This window comes from Struthio camelus, chromosome 4, assembly GCF_040807025.1.
Source record: "Struthio camelus isolate bStrCam1 chromosome 4, bStrCam1.hap1, whole genome shotgun sequence".
NCBI classification, from domain to species: Eukaryota; Metazoa; Chordata; class Aves; order Struthioniformes; family Struthionidae; genus Struthio; species Struthio camelus.
Genome location: NC_090945.1, coordinates 22,311,487 through 22,330,312, shown reverse-complemented (window position 1 = coordinate 22,330,312; position 18,826 = coordinate 22,311,487). Strand labels below are relative to the sequence as shown.

The following is an 18,826-nucleotide window of genomic DNA, read 5'->3' as shown; positions in this document are numbered from 1 at the left end:
CTACCAATATCCCAAGATAAATTGAGACTCTGGGAGTGCCCAGTATTTGAAAAAGATGTAAAAATGTGACATATAAAATTTGTTATTGCATATTAATAATTATACCACAAAACTTAATGATTCTGGATTTGATTACTTTGGAAAGTGATTGTGATATGGAACCTTAGAAGACTTCCTGCTCAAACTGTACTGTATCTCTGTACTTATAACTTACATTGAAGGCCAGATAATCAATGCTTAGTGCATCTGGATTCTTTATAAAGAAATAAATCATTATAGTATTAGCTGCCTAAAAAACATAGTAAACTGACATTATACTAACTGAATGTTCAAGCAAGTAAATACTGTTCCAATCCAAAAGTCAGTCTCTCTGAGAGCAGGTGCTATTGATTCCCTATAGACATTCAAGTGCTGGAAGCATGTACTGTCATTGCCACAGGTTACGTGCAATTACATATTAAGGAGCCCTACTTTCAGAATAAGGGCTTAATGGGTAATTCCATAAGACCTAAACCCAGACACGTAGCACCACTGCTCTCAAACATACAGTATTCTGAGGCCCTTCAACAACCAAGTCAAAACATCCACATTTGCCTCCCATAGAGAACCTGAAACATGGTGGCTCTCAGCCTGACCCATACTCTCCTCAGAGCCAGAAAGAAAGGATCAGTCCTCTTACAGTGGTCTATACTTAAAAGTCAGTTACAAGGACCACAGTCTCCAAAGTCCCAGAATTAATACAGTCTTTCCTCCCTCACCCTCCAGTGGGTTTAGATCAGGATCCTCTGGCATACCTAGGGTCTGCTGACAACTAACTTTCTGGAAGCAGCAAGCGTGGTGAATACTGACAATTCTGATCCTCTAAGGCGCTCTCACTGCATGAGCTGTACTTTTAACCCTTTCGTTGCCATGACATAGATTGAAACACTTTATCCTGTCATAATCCATTGCTCTGTCAAGGTATATGTCATCCCTTTATTTTTCAGGCGTATAACAACATTAGTTACCATATATATTTCCCTTAAACAAAGAAAATTATCATCTTTGAAAGAAATACAAAATTGTTATATGCAAAATTGTACACAGATGGAGTTTGAAATAGAAACAATTTTGTAATAATATGTAACCAAAACAGGCAAAGGCGGGACAAACACATGTACTTTGAGTCGGAGTATTTGCTAACAAGTCCTAGAATTTATGTGGGCTCCTGGTATTGTGGAAATTGGGAAAGCATTTCCATCAGAAATGCTACATCATATTAAAATAAACTTACAACGTTATGAAGAAGCCATTAACTCTGAACGCCTTAAGCTTAAGTAAAATGTTTTATCTGACCTATGCCAGGGGACTGGGAAGGCAGAACATTAATAAAATCCAGCAACTTTGACTTGCTGTCAAGAAAGGTGGAAGGTGAGGTGATGAATACTGAAGGTCCTATCGGTCACGTTCTCCCCTTAGTATTAGAGTATTAAGTAATTTATAATAAGTGCAAAATATTACCATCACTACAACACATTTTGAGTAAGAAATTCCAGAGAAAGATGGTGAATTTTTTTTTAATCAAGGCTTAGTGGGTAATTTTAGTAAAATTCCCTAGATAACTGCACCAATAGTCACTTTTCAGCTTTACTACTTCCACAGCAGGAACTACTTCAGTAAAGCTTCCACCTAAGAGACAAGAAGAATGCAGAAACACCTAGGAGATTATCAACATGTCTCAGTGAAGTCTGAACAAAATTTACACTTGGTTCAAATCTAGTCTTACACCGACCGTTAACCTAATAGTAGTTCTGCTCTAACTGGATTTTACTAAATAAGTTACTCACTGGAATTAGAAGATAGTAAAGATATTTGGAGGAGTTGAAATCATTCAGCTATTACCTACAGTTGGCAGCTTGAAAATTATTTTGCCTAGAAGTAACTACAACTTTCAACAGAACAGTGGTTCTACGTGCCTCGGTTCTGGGGTATTTAACTTCAGAAACCTGATTTTTAGAAACTCCTAAATATTTACCTCAATGCCAAGCATCACATTAACACTATTAAATTCAGCCTCACCCTCTAAAGCCTAACACCTAATTTAACTTTAATTAGGTATCATATAGGACGATAAGATTTGATAAATTTTATTGATTTGTTTTATATGTAAGAAACACAAGAGTTTTTAAAAGACTCTATAATGAATACCATAAGAAGTTTTATGTCCTAAACAAACTAGATTAATTTGGATAAAACTAAGCTTTCATTTTCTTTTGCAAGCCGTCCTAACTAGCATAGGGAACCAATGTAAAGCTTATGTTCTGGCATTCTTTCATCTTACTTAAAGATGGATTACAAATTTCAGTAAGTTTCTTATTTTGTCCAATATAACTTAACATTCTTTACTTTTACTAAAGGAATACCTTGATTTCTTGTCAAACCAGAAAAATCATTGGAGACTTCTGTTCCGTTGAATAGGAAGAAGCATGTAGCTTGGTGGGTCCATAAAATACTTTTCAATTTATGACATAAACCAATGCTAGGGAAAGCTAGGGTTTTAAAAGTATGTGTGTGGCAGGGAGCGTGTCTTGTTGCCTTCAGCTGTGAGATTACCTTTATATTACACAATAAGTGAATAACAGAGGAAAAAAATCACACACAAAAAAGCATTCAGGTATTACCGTTAATATTTAACCTCTGTCAGGTGTTGGTGGCTTTTCGGCAGGAGGATAGAGGACAGCGTATGTAGGAGTATTACATCCCTTGGGTCAGCCTTCTCTAGACAGGGACAAGGGCAGCAGGGAGCTAAGCGCTCCTTCCTGCAGGAGGAGAAAATAAATGACCATACATGACTCAAGCAGCTAGGATGAATTAGGTAACTGTGCTTAGCTCTAACGAAGTACAGAACCAGGCTTGGGAGTTTTTAGGTGCGTGTGCTGTGTCTTCAAGCAAAGCCAGCTGGCAGTTAAAAGAAGGACCTGCTCAGATAGGGCACCTCACGGTTACGCCGTGTGGAGATGCAGGTTCCCAGAGGAGCGGGGGCTGGTGCGTCGCAAACTGGCCGCGCTCCGCAGCGTGCGCTTCAACACATCGGCACAAGCGTGGTCGGCTTTCCGCAGGCACGGGAGGAGCCCGGGAAGCTCGGAGGAAGAGGCCAGCTACTGCCACCGTAGGGAGCGCCTCAGCCGCGCCCGCGGGCGCAGCGCCTCCCCCTCCTCCCCCGGCCGCGGGCGGGCCCGGCAGCGCCGGTTCCGCGCTGAGCCACCTCCCGCGGCCGCGCACGGGCTGATTGGCGGAGGGCGGCCCCAGTCCCACCCGCCAGAGGCGGGCACAGGGGACCTGCCCCGCTGGGAGCTCCCCGCTGTCCTGGGAGCCGGGGCAGTGCATGGGGCAGGAGGGCGCCTGGGGACTCAGACGGCAGCTCTCCGCGCCGGCGAGGGGAAGGGGTGAGGGCAGCCTTTCCTTGACTGACTGGGGGACCCGGCAGCAGCATCTTCCCGGGGCGGCTGCCGGCTCTAGGAGGGTCGACAGCAGTGCCGGTGCATGCGTCCGGCGGGGCGGCAGCACGGCGGAGCGGAGCGGGGGCAGAGGGAAGTGATGAGAAGTTGAGGGAGGACGGAGCGAGGGTGCCCTCTCCTCGGCTCGCCCCGCGCCGCGCCGCAGGGACAGCGCAGCCCCGCAGCAGGTGCAGCAAAGCCCGGGCGGAGGGGACAAGGCGGGCCTGGCGCCGCAGCGGAGGGGCTCCGGCGGGAGCGGTGCCTCAGGCCGGGCCGCACGGAGCCGTGCAGCCTCCGCGCCCCCTCGACTGAAGGGGAGGGGGAAAAAAGAGCGGCAAGCGGAGCCTCGAGCAGCGGGAAGCGACTCGCTCCGGTCTTCAGCTTATTACCAGAGGCAGCGACCCGCAGAAACGGCCCTGAAGAGCCAGAGGTGAGGGAGGTCGGAAGTACCCCGGGGGGCAGCAGCAGGAGGGGGGCCCGGCCCGCTGCCCCTGAGGCGGCGGGGGCGGCTCCGCGGCGAGGCGCGGGGAGGGCAGGGGAAGGGGTCCCTGCCCGGGCGCCGGCAGCGGGGAGGTGGGTGCGGAGGGAGGTTCTCGTTTCACCTTGCTGCTTTTTTCACTCTCTCCCTTCCTTTCCTTCCTTCCTCTCTCCCTCCTTAACGCAAGAGGAAGTCTAGGTGCCTTGCATCACCCCGCGGCGGAGGGGTCGGGAGGAGTGGGTGCGATGGGGTGGGGGGAGGAAGCCGTGGGCTGACAAGAAAAGCCGCAGGGGGAAGGGAGGCAGCGGCGATGCGGTGTCCCTGAGCAAGGGGAGCGGGGCGGAGGGGACAGCGTGACCCGGCGGAGCGCGGTGCGCTTGTGGGGGTGCTGAGGGGCATCGTTCCCGGCCAAAAAAAAGGGGGGGGGGACTTTTTTTTTTTTTTTGCCTTCCCCTGAAGTGCGCACGGGCCGCTGTTGGGGGGGGTTAGAAGGGGGAAGTGGGAGGGAGCTCGACCGCTCGCTGAGGAGGGGTCTGGGCGCTGGGCATGGCACCTGTGTGGGAGAGCGTCTCGGGGGCGGGCGGCAGGCCGAGGCGGGGGGGGGGGGGGTCTGTCACGCCGGCTGCCCTCTACCTGCGTCGCCGCAGCGGTGAGGAGGGCGGGGGGCGCCCGGGCGGCCCTGCGCCAGCGGCGGGGACCGGGCCGGGCCTCACCCGGCAGGTGCCCGCCCTACGCCTTGAAGTCGTAGTGTGAGGGAGGGAGCAGGGGCCGCGGCGATACTAACGCTAAAGCAAACACTTACTAACGCCGTTTCTTAGCTGAGCGTAGGTACTTGGGAGAAGTTCAGGGAGGGAAGTAAGCGGTAGAAGTAGGTGCCGGGGAGGGGAGTTTTCGAGGGCCGGCGGCCGCCGGGCCCGCGCTGTGCGCGCGGCGGGGCCTGCGTGGCGACCGTTGGCGGCGGCCGTTGGCGGCGGCCGTTGGCGCCGCCGCCGCGCGTTACCTGGCGCTCGGCGGCCGGGCGGTGGAGCGAGGCGCTGCCGCAGGCCCCGCTGAGGAGGACACCGGCTTTACCTCAGTTTCAGCTTAAGTTTTAGTTTTGATTTCCCGGTTATCTGCTAAGAGCAGTTGCTGGGCTCATGGTGTTGTAATGAGGGGCTGTCGCTGTCACACATCCTAAAGCTGTTGTGTAAAGTCGGGCAGGCACATTGGCGTGTGGGTGCCTAGTGTTATTGCCCAACTGCAAACTTGGAAACTTAATGTTAGGAACCTCTGTATGAATGTTTTAGCCTGGTACATGTCTTGAGTGAGCTGTGCTTTCAGTGAACTGAGTTTTTTGATCCAAGCTGCCTCGCCGTTTTGGAGGGAACGTTGCATAATCGCTGCTATGTGTCCCCTGCAGATTTAAAAAAAAAAAAAAAAACCCACCAACTTTTAAGAGAAACGTGAATAAAATGTCACTATTTCAACTGCTATTAGTATTTTGTCTTTTATGATTTAATTATGTGCGTACTCACAATGACTTCAGAACAATAAGAAATCATTAAAAACGTGGGGTCTGTCTTGCATGCTTGTTGAAGTTGCCTAGGAATAAATAGCCCTGGATAACTTCAGCAGTAGAGTTTCTTAAACCTCTTTCACCCCTTAACAAACACCTTGAAAGTAGTATTTTTGGGTTTTGTTTTTGTTTTTTATAATACTTGGTGTTATGGCTAGGAGATTCTGTTTTGGGAATAGGAACACTTTTTTTTTTTTTTTAAGACGTTTAATCTAAAATTGTTGTTAATTGCATTTCTTATCTGAAACTGCCTACCTGGTTTCCCAAACAATGGTCATGCAAGGTCACTTATATTTTAGCTGAGCTAGTTTTATAGCATCAACACCCCATAGTATGCAATTAACCTTAACTTGCAGTTCCTTTTTTTGTTTTTTGTGTCAGTCATTGATTCAAACTGAATACTGGATACTGCAGTGACATTTCTTTTAAAACTAACCAATCCATGTTAGGATCATATTATTCTTTCAGATGTATCATACTATTGTGAACATATTTTTGTTGAGAAAGTGCACGATTTAATTATGAAATGCTGGGAAATGAGTATGTGGTCTGACGTGTTGCATTTTATGTTTGACTTTTATGCAACGTTTGCCAGTAAACAGAAGTTCTTTGCATGAAATGAGAAAGGAAAAGGATTTCTTGTTGTGATACATGTCCGTTAAGTATATAGAACCTAACGGGAGAATCATGTTAAAATGTTTTGTAAATACTCTTTAATCTTTCCATTCTTAGACCGCTCTGAGCAGTTGCCCTACAATAGGGTTTGGATGGAGAAACTGGAACTAACAAGGGGTTGAAGGTGGCTTTGGAGATAATCCCTGCAGCCTTATTATGCATGAGGGGCTGAGTCACGTCAGCTCAGCTGTGTAATACAGAGTCCTCACCTGTGTGAGGAGATTGGAGGCAGCTGATTCACTAAAGCAATGACCACTAAGCAGTGGAATAGTTTCATACACTGGTGGCAACTTCTACTTAGTGGATGGCTAATAGCTATTGTCCTGGTTCTCTGGCAGTCATTGACACTGCAGATTGAATTTGCGCTTGGCCTGCGATCAAGGCAGGGTTCTGTTATAATTCCATATTGGTACCCTATGATAAATTCACGTATTTTAGTTACTATGTAGGGAAACCGAAAGTACCACATTCACAAAACGTAAGGCGATATTTAATGTATCTAAAATACATAGAGGTAGTGTTATTCAAATCAACCCTTTGGAATGATACTTGGCTCATCTGGAGGAAACCTACTGGGTTAGTAAGTGAATGCGAAGGAGAGCTATGGATCGTGACATCACAGTTAAATTCACTTACAAAGAGGAATTACGAGAACGTGTCATAATTCTCTGTATTATATCTTTTGCTACAGATTGATTTGGCTGATGTCTAGGAATACATTTTACTTCCAGGAATGGAGAAGAAAAAAAAAATCAAATGTACCTTTGTCAGAGTCTTGCTGTGGTAGTTCTGTTTCTACATGTGCAGACATTATGTAAGAAGGTGCTGTGGTAAGCCGCATCATCTGTAAAATGATGCCATTAAGCATAATTTTGTGTATGTACATCCTTCTGTATCTGCAGAGTCTTGTACAGATAATGTGTTCTGCCGAAACACTCCTACCACTTCAAAAATGTTCTGCAATTAATTATACTAATAACTCCAATAAAAATTCTTACTCGAACTTGATGATTTTCTAATTCTCCTTCCCAGCAATGAGCTACGCCATGCGTGATTTTAACTGTTGTGTATTTTATTGACCACACCTCCTTTTCTTTCTCTTTTACGCTTGGGGCCTTTTAGGGTCGTCTTCTTTCCACATGGGTGTTTCAGTCAGATTTCTTCCCTTAGAATAGTAACAAGGATTCAGTTTAGCTGCTCCATCTTGAATGAGCCCCTTGTCAATTATTTACTAGAAAATCACACTACAGTATTAAAAGCTATTGAGACATTTACTGTAAGAACATATTCAAGAGATGTTTACGAAATGAAATAGCTTTTCTCTCTGGATTCTAACCCTAACAGAAATGCTTTTATTGCTGTTGTAGTACTATGGAGTGATATTTAAGAAGAAAATAGGTTTAGTGTTTGAGAAATACTGGAGTATTAGAAAGCGTTTGAAATCACTCGTTCTTTTGTGTGGATTTTTGTCCTTTAAAAAAAAAATGCCACGCTGAAAATTTTTAAGAAACTACCTTTGGGCTGAAAACTGACAAATTCTGGTGCAGATCAGTGTTGTTTACGAATAGACATGGTAGAGGGCTCTTCTCCCTGTTTTTCCAGGAAGCAAAACGTACTCGAACGTTGAAAGTCGAGTTCTCTCTCCTGAAGTATGCGTTCCCCCCCCCCAAGCCCAGAGCGGTTAGGTCTGGAGTGAGATTCCAGGGCTTGTGACACATCAGGGGTTCTGGAGCTCTTCGACCAAATGTTTCTAGTATGTCATGACTTGTAACCCTTGGGTGCTGAGTATCTTAAAGGCTCAGTGTGTGAAACACCATGAATACCCTTTATAGGTAAGGAGTCTTTAAACTCATCTGCAGCTTTGTGCAGAAAACTTCATTGGAATTGATCACTATTTTTCACACAGGTTCCTTAAGATTTCTTTAGTTTTCTACTTTTTAAGGTTTCATAATCTGTAATAGAAAGAAATTTCTGTCACTAGGAATCCTGAAACTTTCTTTTTGCTTTTACGTAGTCATATCACGCTAATCATTTTGAATTTTGCTAATTACAGGGAAGTCTCTTGGTGAAGTTCTCCAATACACTGGCTCTAAAGAAAGAAGTGTTGTGTCCTAGAGGCTTTTGAAATTTTTACTGGTTTTAATAACTTGTCACAGATACAATTTATGTTAATCCTTGAATAAGGGAAAAGTTGACATTATTACCTATGGTTTTATGAAATAACTCAGCATAATCTGTTTAGTTATTAGAAACAACACCCTTAACTATACCTGGGAATGAGGGGCACATAAAACATCATTGCCAGATGATGACCTTCTAGGATAGAGTAGATAATTCTTAAAAAGAGAACAGCTACTAGCCTAGTTCAAAAGGTGTTTTCTGTATGGGAATAAGTGATTTTTTTTTTTAAATGGAAAATATACTCACAAAACATTATATTTTTGCAAACTTAGCAAGTGAATTTAATGTAATTGATATGATTTAAGAGGTTAAAAAGGGAATTAAAAAACAGTATAGGTTTTTTTCCTAAATGATGTGGCTTAGAGTTGCAAAAAGTTGTGATTGCCTGATTTATTGTGAGTTCCCTTAAGTAGAACAGTTGCTGTCATGCGCATAATTTTATTTGTATAATGGAACAAGTAGTTTTTCTCTTCTTTGCTCTATGCCGATCTCTTCTGGTGTGTGAATAGTTTCAGTCAAAGGAATCAATAACTTAGGAAGGGAAAACAAAATCATCTGATTGTCAGAACCTCATCAACAAGTGAAGGGAGAATTTGGTGGGAAGTCTTGAGCCAATTTCAGGCTCTGAAATGGGTTGAAGATGAGCCCCATGCCTTGGTGAAACAATGTATTTAAAACAAAAACCAAAATACTCCCCCCTTGAAGCCTGCTGCAGGTTGTGTCTCAGCGTATTTATTAAGGGGAGTTAGCAATGTGAGCTTAAAAGGGTGGAGGACTTCTGAGTTCCTGAGACTATTTAAGACATGAGTGAAATTGTTTTCACTTGTAAATCCACAAACATAATATTTAAGAAGTTAGTGTTTCATACATTTGTTATACGTGTGGATTGAGTGAGTAGGTGTCGCAAAACCTTCAAACAATAGGCAAGTCCTTGAAATGAATTACAAATTACAAATTTTAATTTTTGTAATTCATTTCAAGGACTTATTTAATTAAAATGCAGTCATAACTGCCTTCATATCTGCTGGAATGGGTGGGATTTTTTTCCAGTTTGAAATTGGAAAAGTCATTTGAGTACTGCTTAAGTCAAACGAGTGAGTCTTTGTGCTTTCGAGCACTGTTTTTTTAAAATACAGCTATTTTTAAAAAGAGTTATAACAGCTTTCAAAAAATGTAGAAATATTTGCATTAAAAAAGGTCACTTCTCCTGTGCTGTTGTTTACTTACCTTTAACTTCATTTTCCAGGGCGCACGTATTCTCCCCACAATTTAGTGTTCAAATGAGGAATTTTTAAATCTGGAGAAAAATCAAGTCTTTCCTAGCTTCCACTGTAAAAGGATCAGTGCAGCATTTCTGTCCAAATCAAACATGCGTGAGGAACAGGAATTTTGGCCCGAATACTGTTCTAAATATGAGAAGAATTTAAACAACATGTAGATGTATAACTTAATTCTGAGATTAAAAAGGGAAGCGTAGCTGGCAGGCCCTGTGACTGCCAAACCCAGCAGTGCGGCCACCGAGAGGGTGGCTGGGTGGGCTTTCTCTGATGCTCGTGAAGTCTGGAGAGGGAATCGGCTCTGCTGAGTGCAGCTGTAGGTCCTTCCTCTTGGCTACATCTTTTGTTGAACTGACTGAGATATATTTAGTTTATGCACTTTCTTCTGTTTCACAGGCATAACGTTGTTTCTTCCTTCTCCCCCCCCTGCCATTTTGAATGAATATTTTTGCCCAAGATGAAATGTGGGAATTATCTAACTAGGATAACAGTGGAAACGGGTAAGATGTGCCACAATGCATAAGCGTTTCATACTGTTGATCTATACTAGAATACCCTTTCAAATGGGTATTTAATTCTTTGATTGCCCGCTTATGTTAGCAGCCATTGCTGAACCATAGCAGAGGTTTTTTAGTTGCGTCCACTTGAGGTTATTAGGATTCAGAGTGTTTTTGTTGTTGTTTTTGGTTTTTTAAATGGGATAGTTATTAGAAAACGTAATGCTATATGCAGGTTAAATGTCTATTTTAGAAGTTTGTTTGGGAAGCCAGTTCTACCAGCTTATCATGATGTGAACAGGTGCTGGAAAGTACTTTTTATAGCATGGGTGTGCTCAGACATTGAACTTGGACCTGAGCAGCTCTTTCAAATGCTTTTTTGTTGAGAAGGTTGCTGCCCATGAAGAGCTTGCAGGTGGTGTTTGGCTTTGGCAGTTCTCTGGTGTTACCAGGTGTTGCCTGGTACAAATTCCACCCAGTACAGCGTTGTGGGCAACACTAGGTCAGGTTGGCCTTTCTTCTGTGCCCCTTTACCCCAAGTCCTGAATACGTTCAAAGATGGATTTCTCGACTTCTCTGGTAACCTATTTCAGTGCTGCACTACTCTCCCAGTGACGAAGTTTTCTCCTAGTGCCAGTTTGAATTTGCTTACTAAGCTGCCATTTGTGGCCACTGCTCCCGTTAGTAATGGCAGATGGGTAGCCAAGGAATTTGGCTACCCAGCTAAACAGGAAGATCAGACAAGGGCGGAGCAGCACAGATAAAGATGAGTATGTACTCTTGTCCCCTCATCTTTTTGAAAACCCCTGTCCTGGCAGGTTGCTGCCTGGCTGCAGCCACCAAAGACAGGTTTGCTTCTGATCCTCGTGGCCCTCAGGAGATCTCTCAAAATTGTATTTATAGTTTGTAGCCCATAGACAGTGCTGGCTGTGAACTTTCTTATGGCTTAAGAGAGGCTCTGTGTGTGTATATATATTTTCCTCCTCCCCTTACACAAAGCCTGCAGTGCTGATACTTCGTGACGTGACCTATAGGCCACGTGAGTCTTGCTGCTGCTCTATGCTCTGCTGGCAAAAAGGATCCGAATCTTTCATGCTGCCTTCTACAGTTCTCTTCAACTAAACGTGCTGTGCCTGAGGGAAATTGGGGGAGATGGTCACAATAATCTGAATAAAACGCAGACAGCAACGTGCTGTAAATACAGAGGAAGATTTGTTGCAGAATTAGGTCCTTGATTAAGCCTGCTTGGTCCTTGGAAGAATGTTATTTTCTATCTCTAGGGTGTTTTGGCAGGATCACAGAAACTGAAGCTTGAGGTGTGTGTTTGTATGTTTGGTCTTTGGTCCTCGGGCACAGAATTCTTTGGGGGAAAAAGTGACCATAAAATGCTGGTGGAAAGCCTTGTTTGCACAAATCATTCTTGGCAGCGCTCTACAGTGAAAATGTAAAGGTTTTCTAACAATGTGACTAGATAGGCCAGTCTAGTGTGGTGGGCATCCAGTGCTCGTGGGGCCTGCAAGTCCATAAACATGAGCTGCTGGCTTAAACCTTGTGAGGGCTTATGTGAAAACTCACCCAAGGACAGTTGATGCTTATCAGAATTTTTCTTTCAAAGGTCTGGTACAGGCCGTGTCTCATTTAAGGAGTGCAGCTTAAAACTGCACTATTTATTTAACTGTTCATGGTGATAAATGCTTCAATTACTCTACCTCATTCTGCTTTGGTAATTGTTTTACTTGTTTATCCATTAGCTTTATTTTTATTAAAGCACAGTCAAGAAGATGGGAAGATGCCGAATAAAATATTTTAATCTCAAACTGCGCTTCTTCAGAAGTGGTCGATCTTTCGTTGTTACCATTATCTTTATACTATTTATTATCGAAATAACTTGATAGTCTACAATATGGCTGTGTTTAAGGGAACATATTTCTATTGTAAATCGTCGTTAAATAGTTGTTATGTGTTTGAGTTGTAACTCGAAAAGTTTCCGGTGCTTTCCAGAGGCAGAGGAAGAGCTGCCCGTGTCCCGGGGAGCGTAATAAGAATAGACATGTGCACATCGTGTGCAAGCACTTGATGCACACCTGGATGGTTAGTTTTTGTTGTGTTTTGGTTTTACACCCGGGTTGTCCTCTGCGAATCTTTGACTTAGAGCTGTACAGTCATCTTTATCTTGACTTTCAGCAACCTTTGGATCTGTATCTTGTTTTATTCGTTAATATTCATAAATTAACCTTCTCTTCTTGGCTTTTCTCTCGAAAACTACTACCTTTCATTGTATTGGGTCTCTTCCCCCTTGCCGCCATGTGGCATGAAGCCTGCACCTTTTAAGAAGGCTCCTGCTGGGATCTGTGTCCTCTCTGATTCTGGTGATATTGTCTTGCTTTGAAAATGAGAGCCCAGGAGGATAAAGTTACATAGGGAGGAAAGCAGTTATATACAGTACTTCTATCCTTATTCTAAAAAACAAATCTTACTAGGAAGGACTTTAGACCAGACAAAACAGAAATCTCAAAGCGAAAAGTTACAACTTATTTTTGATTTTTTTTTTTCTGGTTGGAAAAAAAACCCTAGCTGTAAATATTCACACTTGGAACGAAATGATGAACCGCACAAGCCGGGTGTGATTGGAGTATACATTGTTACTGCATACGATCTTGTGTAATACGATTATTTTAATCGGGCTGAATTAAGAGGAAAACATTATTAGAGCGAGTATTTTGACTTTGAAGGAAGCTGTATTTCCCATTGCAGTAAGTCGCAAACTTGCTGTAGTTTACCTTGTGGTTCTGTGTGACTTACGGACATGTAGTTATTTGCTATAGGATGAGGTCAGAAACAGAACAAAGACGTTCATTCAGTGCTTCCAGGTGCCGTGTGATGGTGTGGCACAGAGATAGCTTGTACCCAGCTGAAACCAGAGAGTGAAAAATGAGGCATCATCCCAACCTATTGTAAAAGGTAAAATATAACCCCAATACAAATGTTGGATAGATTTAAAATGAACTTACTGCCTCAGATCCTGAGGTTCATCTAAGAGGCAAGTTTTAGGCTTGCGCGATGGTCGCGTGTAACTGTAGCCCGCGTTTGTTGCGCCAACAGGTGAAGCTTACCGGAAAGTTGTGCGCTGCAGTTTCGTCCAGCTTATTCTTTAGAGAGTCATATTATCAAATACGAGACCGTCGCGGAGGGTGGCTTTGCGTTTTGGGGTGGTAGGTTTTTTGTTTTTCCCCCCCCCCCCCCCTTTGGATAGTTGGTTAAGCCAGTATTTCAGTCTGTCTTGTGCTACCAGGGGGAAAGGGGACGATTTCTGGGCTACTTTTCCCCCCTGCCAGCAGAGGGAGGTGAAGCACCCGGCGGAGGCGCCTTGGTCTCCACCAGGCAGAGGTGGGATCCTCTCCAGGTTAACGCCCTGGATGTTTAGGTCCCCCCCCCCCCGCCCGGGGCTGCTCTGGGCTTTGCTGTCTGTGCGGGGAGCAGCCTTTCGTCCCGGGTGCTGCGGGCTCGCGCTCCCCCCGAGCGGGGGGCAGCCGTCGCTCGCCGGTGAGCTGGGAACTTGCGGCTCCTAATCCTCGTCCCACCATCGGCGCGCCTCCGAGGCGTCGGAAATCTCGTCCGTCTCCACCAGAGCCCGTATTGCCGCGGTGCCGCGTGCGCTCTCTTTGCAAGTAAAACGATTTCTTCTTCTCCTTCCCGCCCCCCCCCCCCAAAAAAAAAAAAAGCCCTTTATTCCTGCAGTTTTGCAGGCGGCGCTGCGAGGGGGCTGCCCGCCCGAGGGCCGCGGCGCGGTGGGAGCAGGGCCTCGGGTCCGGGGCGGCAACGTAACGCGTAGCGCAGCGCCCGCGTCTCCAGGCGACGCGGAGCCACTTGTTGGTTTCTGTGTGGCAACGCTCTTGCCCCGCCAACGTCGCCTCTCCGCGGTTGCGTTCTTCTTCTGCAGAAACGGCCGGAGCGGTCCGGAAAGCGTTGCGTTTCGACCTAAATCCTTGGCGCAGAGGTGGCCGGAGCTCGAGGGCTGGGTCACGGCGCCGCCTGCGTACGTGGCCGGCTTTGTTCTGGCGCGAGGCCCGGACTCATAAGCACGGGCCTGGCCTGGGCTGTTGCATTGGCGCGTCTGTGCGCTGCGCTGCCCGGTGCTCCCGGTGTCGGCGGTACCGTGCGGCTGCTGGAGCTGGTGTGGCCGGTAGCCTGTTCGGCTGTGCGTTGTCGGTCTCGGCGCTGGGCGCGCCGTGCTGTTTTGGGCGCAGGCGCCGGAAAGGATGGGGGGTCTGTTGGCGCGGTGCTTGGAGGCCCCACCAAGCCTCCCAGAAGAATATGAAACGGCGCTCAAGTTTAGCAGCAAACGCCGATGTGGAAATCGGTATTTGCAAATTGTATCCCCCGATGCGTAAGGTGAAAGACACGTGGTTTGTAAGTTTTTTTTTTTTTTTCTTTTTTTCTTTTTTTCAGACAGCCTGTGCTGGCTTGCACACCGTTACTTGGGCTGAATCTTGCAAACGGGTACTGGTACAGTACTGACGTTCAATAAAGGATATATTTTTAACTGAACGTTGTTGGTTGCTCAGTTGTAGTGCGTAAGAGTGTTAAGAAATGTAATTTGTGTGAAGGAGAATGTGCCTTTGCTCTTTTATAGCATATACTTCATGTTATGAAAACAGTTAGACCTGAATCACTTTATCCTCAGGTAAATCTCTTTGTGACTGACGTTATCAATATTGCGATATTATCACTAGAAAGCCTGTGGGCCTTGCTGTAGTTTATAAATGACTTTCTATAAAAAATTGAGTATGTTAGTGTTAATATCTTTTTTTGAATTTATAACAACATTCACAGAATGAAGATTCAAAAGTTAATCTGCAGTCTTTTCAGGTTTTTATAGCAGTCTTCTGTAACTGTGAAGTCTCACTTAAAGCAGTTCTTTCAGCAAGCGGATGGCAAAGTGCTAGTAAGAGTGTTATACCTAAATCTTACTACTGACTCCTCTAAATAAGATGATATGTCTTACATAAGAGTTCTGTTACCATGTAAGTTTTTAAAAAGACGTCTATTCAAAATATTATTTGCGTACTTAAATGTGAAATTTTGTTTTGAGAAGGAGTTGGAATATATAGCTTTTGAGCAAGGCTTTTAAAAACCTTTTTCCCAACCCTTGAATACGAAAGCTGAAGCAAAAGCCTTCTGTGTTTGATAAAACCTGTTATACAAACAAAAAGTTGCTTCTGAAAAGTGTTTCACAAATTTGCGTAGCCCATTGACTCCTCCTTTATACCTCCTTTGCTCTGTGTGTAAGTAGCCTAGTAACTCTGATGGATGTTACAGCAACATCATACTGTTTATGCATCTTTCCTCGCTTTTATCTGTGGATATAACATTTTTGTACTCTTTGAAATGCTTCAGTTCTTGGATAACCAAGAGTGTAGTCGTTCAAGAAACTGTACGAAGTAAGTGAAAAAGCCTTTCTTTGCGTACGTGCATGCGATTTTTCAGTTTAATCACTTGGTTTAAATAGGAGCCCTTACTTAAAAGCCAAATCTTACTGCTTACTAAGCCATTGCAACACAAAATAACAATCATAAAGTGTACGCTACCTCAGCAATTTGTAACAAGATCTGCGCCAGGAGAAACTTAAGAACGTAAATCCAAAGTTTTTGCAATGCCTGATATCGGAGCCTCTTCTGAGGCAGTGTAATAGTTCACTATTTCAAGGCTTTTCACATTCACAAATTCCTGCTGCTTTCCTGTCTCTTACAGCCCACGTGGATTGCTGAGCAGCAGTTGCCTCCTAATCTTAAACTGCAGTTTGCTGCTTGAAGTCACCTTGCAGACCTGACTTCCTGTAGTGCTCCTAAAGGACTATGGACAAGTATTTTCTATTACCTACAGAATATGTAGAGTACAGCACGCAGTACTACTAGGTTAGGTACAGAGTTTGCCATTGTCATGTTAAAGGGTTTAGGAGTAAACTTGCACTTTTAATTTGAAGAATGTGGTCTTGTTTTCATCTCATCTGTTATGCCACCTTTAAAATCTTCCTGTATCTGTGGTACCTTGATCTTCTGAGTTCTTGCTGTTATACGTAGTTCAGCTGGTTTGTTTCCTACGTTTTGTAGCACTTATTGATGCCTGGAAAACATGCTGTATGTGGACTGATATTAAATCTTGGAGAAAATGTTTTGGGGGTTTCATGTTGTTGCTTCAAAAAATGTCTTAGAGATAAAAGTAAGACTTTTTGGCCTGTTCACTCTTTCCCCCATTTTGAATTTATGCTACCTTTGTGCTTGTATTTCTTTTTTGTATGTTTGTCCTTTTTGCTATATGCCAGTGGCATATAGCAGATACACCTAAGACTTGGTTGGGATATGGGTATCTTATTATCGAACCATCCCGTAAGGCATATAGGAGAATATTTGATTTATATCAGAATGTTTTTTTTCTTCTTTTTCAACTTCAGACTTAACTGTAAGTGCTTTTTGTTAGTTATTCTTCATAGGCCCTCCTAGGCTTGATAAAATGCTTCACTTACAAGGCCTTTGGTCATGCCCCTAGCTTCCTAGCGCTTGGTTCTGTATTTGTTTTAGCTGAAATGTTTGCAAGCCTGTGAAGGTTGGACAGCACGTTTTATCTATAAAACTGTGTTTAATAACAGCTAAGGCAAACACATTTTCACCTGTCAATGGGACTTTGAATAGGCAGCGCAGAACTGTCTTTGTAAATCAGGTAACGCAGCAATCTGCTTCTTGAACTGTCCTGTACTCCAATGTTTAAAATAGATCCTGTGTGCTTATTTCTGTCTTTAACTGCTCATTTTTTATTAAGAGTGGGACTGTCCGCTGTGATGACACTGCACTACTTGAGGTTCTGGTTTTGGACACATCTCAGACGGAGATGTGCGCGGGTTGGTTAACGGAGGTTCAATTTGACTCTCTGGGTGACTGGAAGAATATTTATTTTAAAAAGGTGTGTTGGAGGGGGGCAGGGTTTGGAGCTCTCTTTTGGTCAGCTGAAAACATCCCCCTCTCTCTGCGTGCTTGGTTTTCTGTAATGGACTGTTAAGACTCATACTCTTTCTTTCATTTGAAAAGAAACATGTAGGTAGTTAACTTTGAGAAGCTGTTGGGATAGGTTTAATGTTTAACATCCCAGTGCTTTTTAATATTTAACTTTCTCTTGCTGCACTCCAATAGCTGAGCTGTTTACAGAGAGCTGCTTTTACTCGTATAACAGCCCACTCCTTACCTCTTAACTTTTTCTCCGTAGTTCCTTTTTGTTCTAGGGCTTTTTGGCTGAGAATGGTTTTGGTTTCAATTCAGTGATAACTTTCCGAATAATCTTTTAAATTTGAGAAAGTTTGGATTTTTTTTTTTTCCTGTTCCTTTTTCTCTTCATTTTTGGACCTTCTGCTATAAAAAGGTACTCCATACCAGCTCACGTGCCAAAAAATCTTCTTTAACGAAGGCAAATCCGAAGCATCTTCAAAGGAAGAAAATGTTATTTGAACTGGGATTGTCGTGCGTTGTTATCTTGATGATGACCCGGAACACCTACCTCATTTTCCCCCGTTGGCAAAATGGGGATTATGCTTGAGGTCAATGGGCTTGTAGGACTGCCCTCGCTTGTGCCAAACGCAAACCTTTCAGGCTCCCTGGTTCTGGGTGGCCAAGGGACAACGTTATGAGGCTTCGTCCTGGGCATTCCTGCCAAAGGTGCAGCCTCTGACCTAGTTCAATGCAAGGTCAATGCCATCTTAGTTAAAGAAAACGTCACTTAACAGGCTTCTCTCTAACAGTGTCATGTGTTTAATACCTCTGTGGTTTGACAGGTAGTATGACTATGTTTTCCTGTGCCTGTGGAAAATGGTTGCCTTGAAAGGGGGATGCATTTTGAAACCTGTGGGTTTTTTTTTTAATCAGTTCTGAGTAGTGAAGATAACCACAGCTTACAGACTTGTAGGGAAGAGTGGTGTGTCATCTCTTCAACACTGATACGCTGCGTTACAAGAAGATTTCACTGCTGTAAATTGCTCATCGTTATGCTGACAGTATTACACAGGTAGTGCTTGGTGGTAGCTTTGTAAACAGTAAAATATTTTATGCTGGTCTTATTAAAGACGTTGCTGGTTAGTGGGGTGGGGATAGGAAATGGTGGTGTGGTGCTGTAGCCTCTTTCAGGAAGCGCAGCTGTGACTCCATGTGGCTTTTGGTGGCGCGCACGTAACCTAACTTGTGGAAAACACGTCTTAGAGCTGAGTATTGTATGTTGCTCTTCCCTAAGACATGATGTGCTTTTAGCCTGTGTCAGATAAGGAGATAAAGGAGAGCATGGTGATTCTTGCGTCTGACAGCCTGTTAGATCATGACTAGCCCTTAGGCTTCTGTTGTTTTGATTCTTATTGCTGTTAGAAACATTAACTGTTCTCGAGTTTCCCAATCTTACACCTCCATTTGTGGTGGTGTAATATGGTTGTTGTGGACGGAAGCAGTAACGTAATATCTTGGGAACGTTTATAGCAAGAGGAGATGTAATCAATATTTTTTGTTCCAGTTTGATTAATTGGTTTTTCTCGACTATTTTATGGAAGAACCTGTTTTAAAAACAAACATATCTTATCTGGTGGTATCTTCCACTGGTGTTGATCCTCTGCTGATGTGAAGCCCTGTTGAAGATGGTTGAGCATGACTTGTTTGTGC

General features: G+C 44.1%; 2 protein-coding genes across 3 annotated transcripts in view; one reads left to right on the top strand and one right to left on the bottom strand.

Annotated features, from left to right (window-relative positions):
* Nucleotides 1–5,297, bottom strand: part of ARSJ (arylsulfatase family member J) — a 219,623-nt gene extending 214,326 nt beyond the window's left edge. The window contains exons 1-2 of the mRNA XM_068941761.1: nt 4,955–5,297; nt 2,661–2,798 (exon numbers count right to left, since the gene is read on the bottom strand). The gene's annotated coding sequence lies outside the window, so the exon portion shown is untranslated. The remainder of the gene's footprint in view (nt 1–2,660; nt 2,799–4,954) is intronic.
* The window catches only part of UGT8 (UDP glycosyltransferase 8), a 46,718-nt gene continuing 31,164 nt past the window's right edge, over nt 3,273–18,826 (top strand). Inside the window, exon 1 of one of the 2 annotated variants that reach the window (XM_068941769.1) lies at nt 3,273–3,425. In XM_068941769.1, coding sequence (XP_068797870.1) covers nt 3,365–3,425 — 61 coding nt within the window. In that variant the 5' untranslated portion in view covers nt 3,273–3,364. Of the gene's footprint in view, nt 3,907–18,826 lie in introns of both variants that reach the window. The other variant, XM_068941770.1, reaches the window with a different exon arrangement.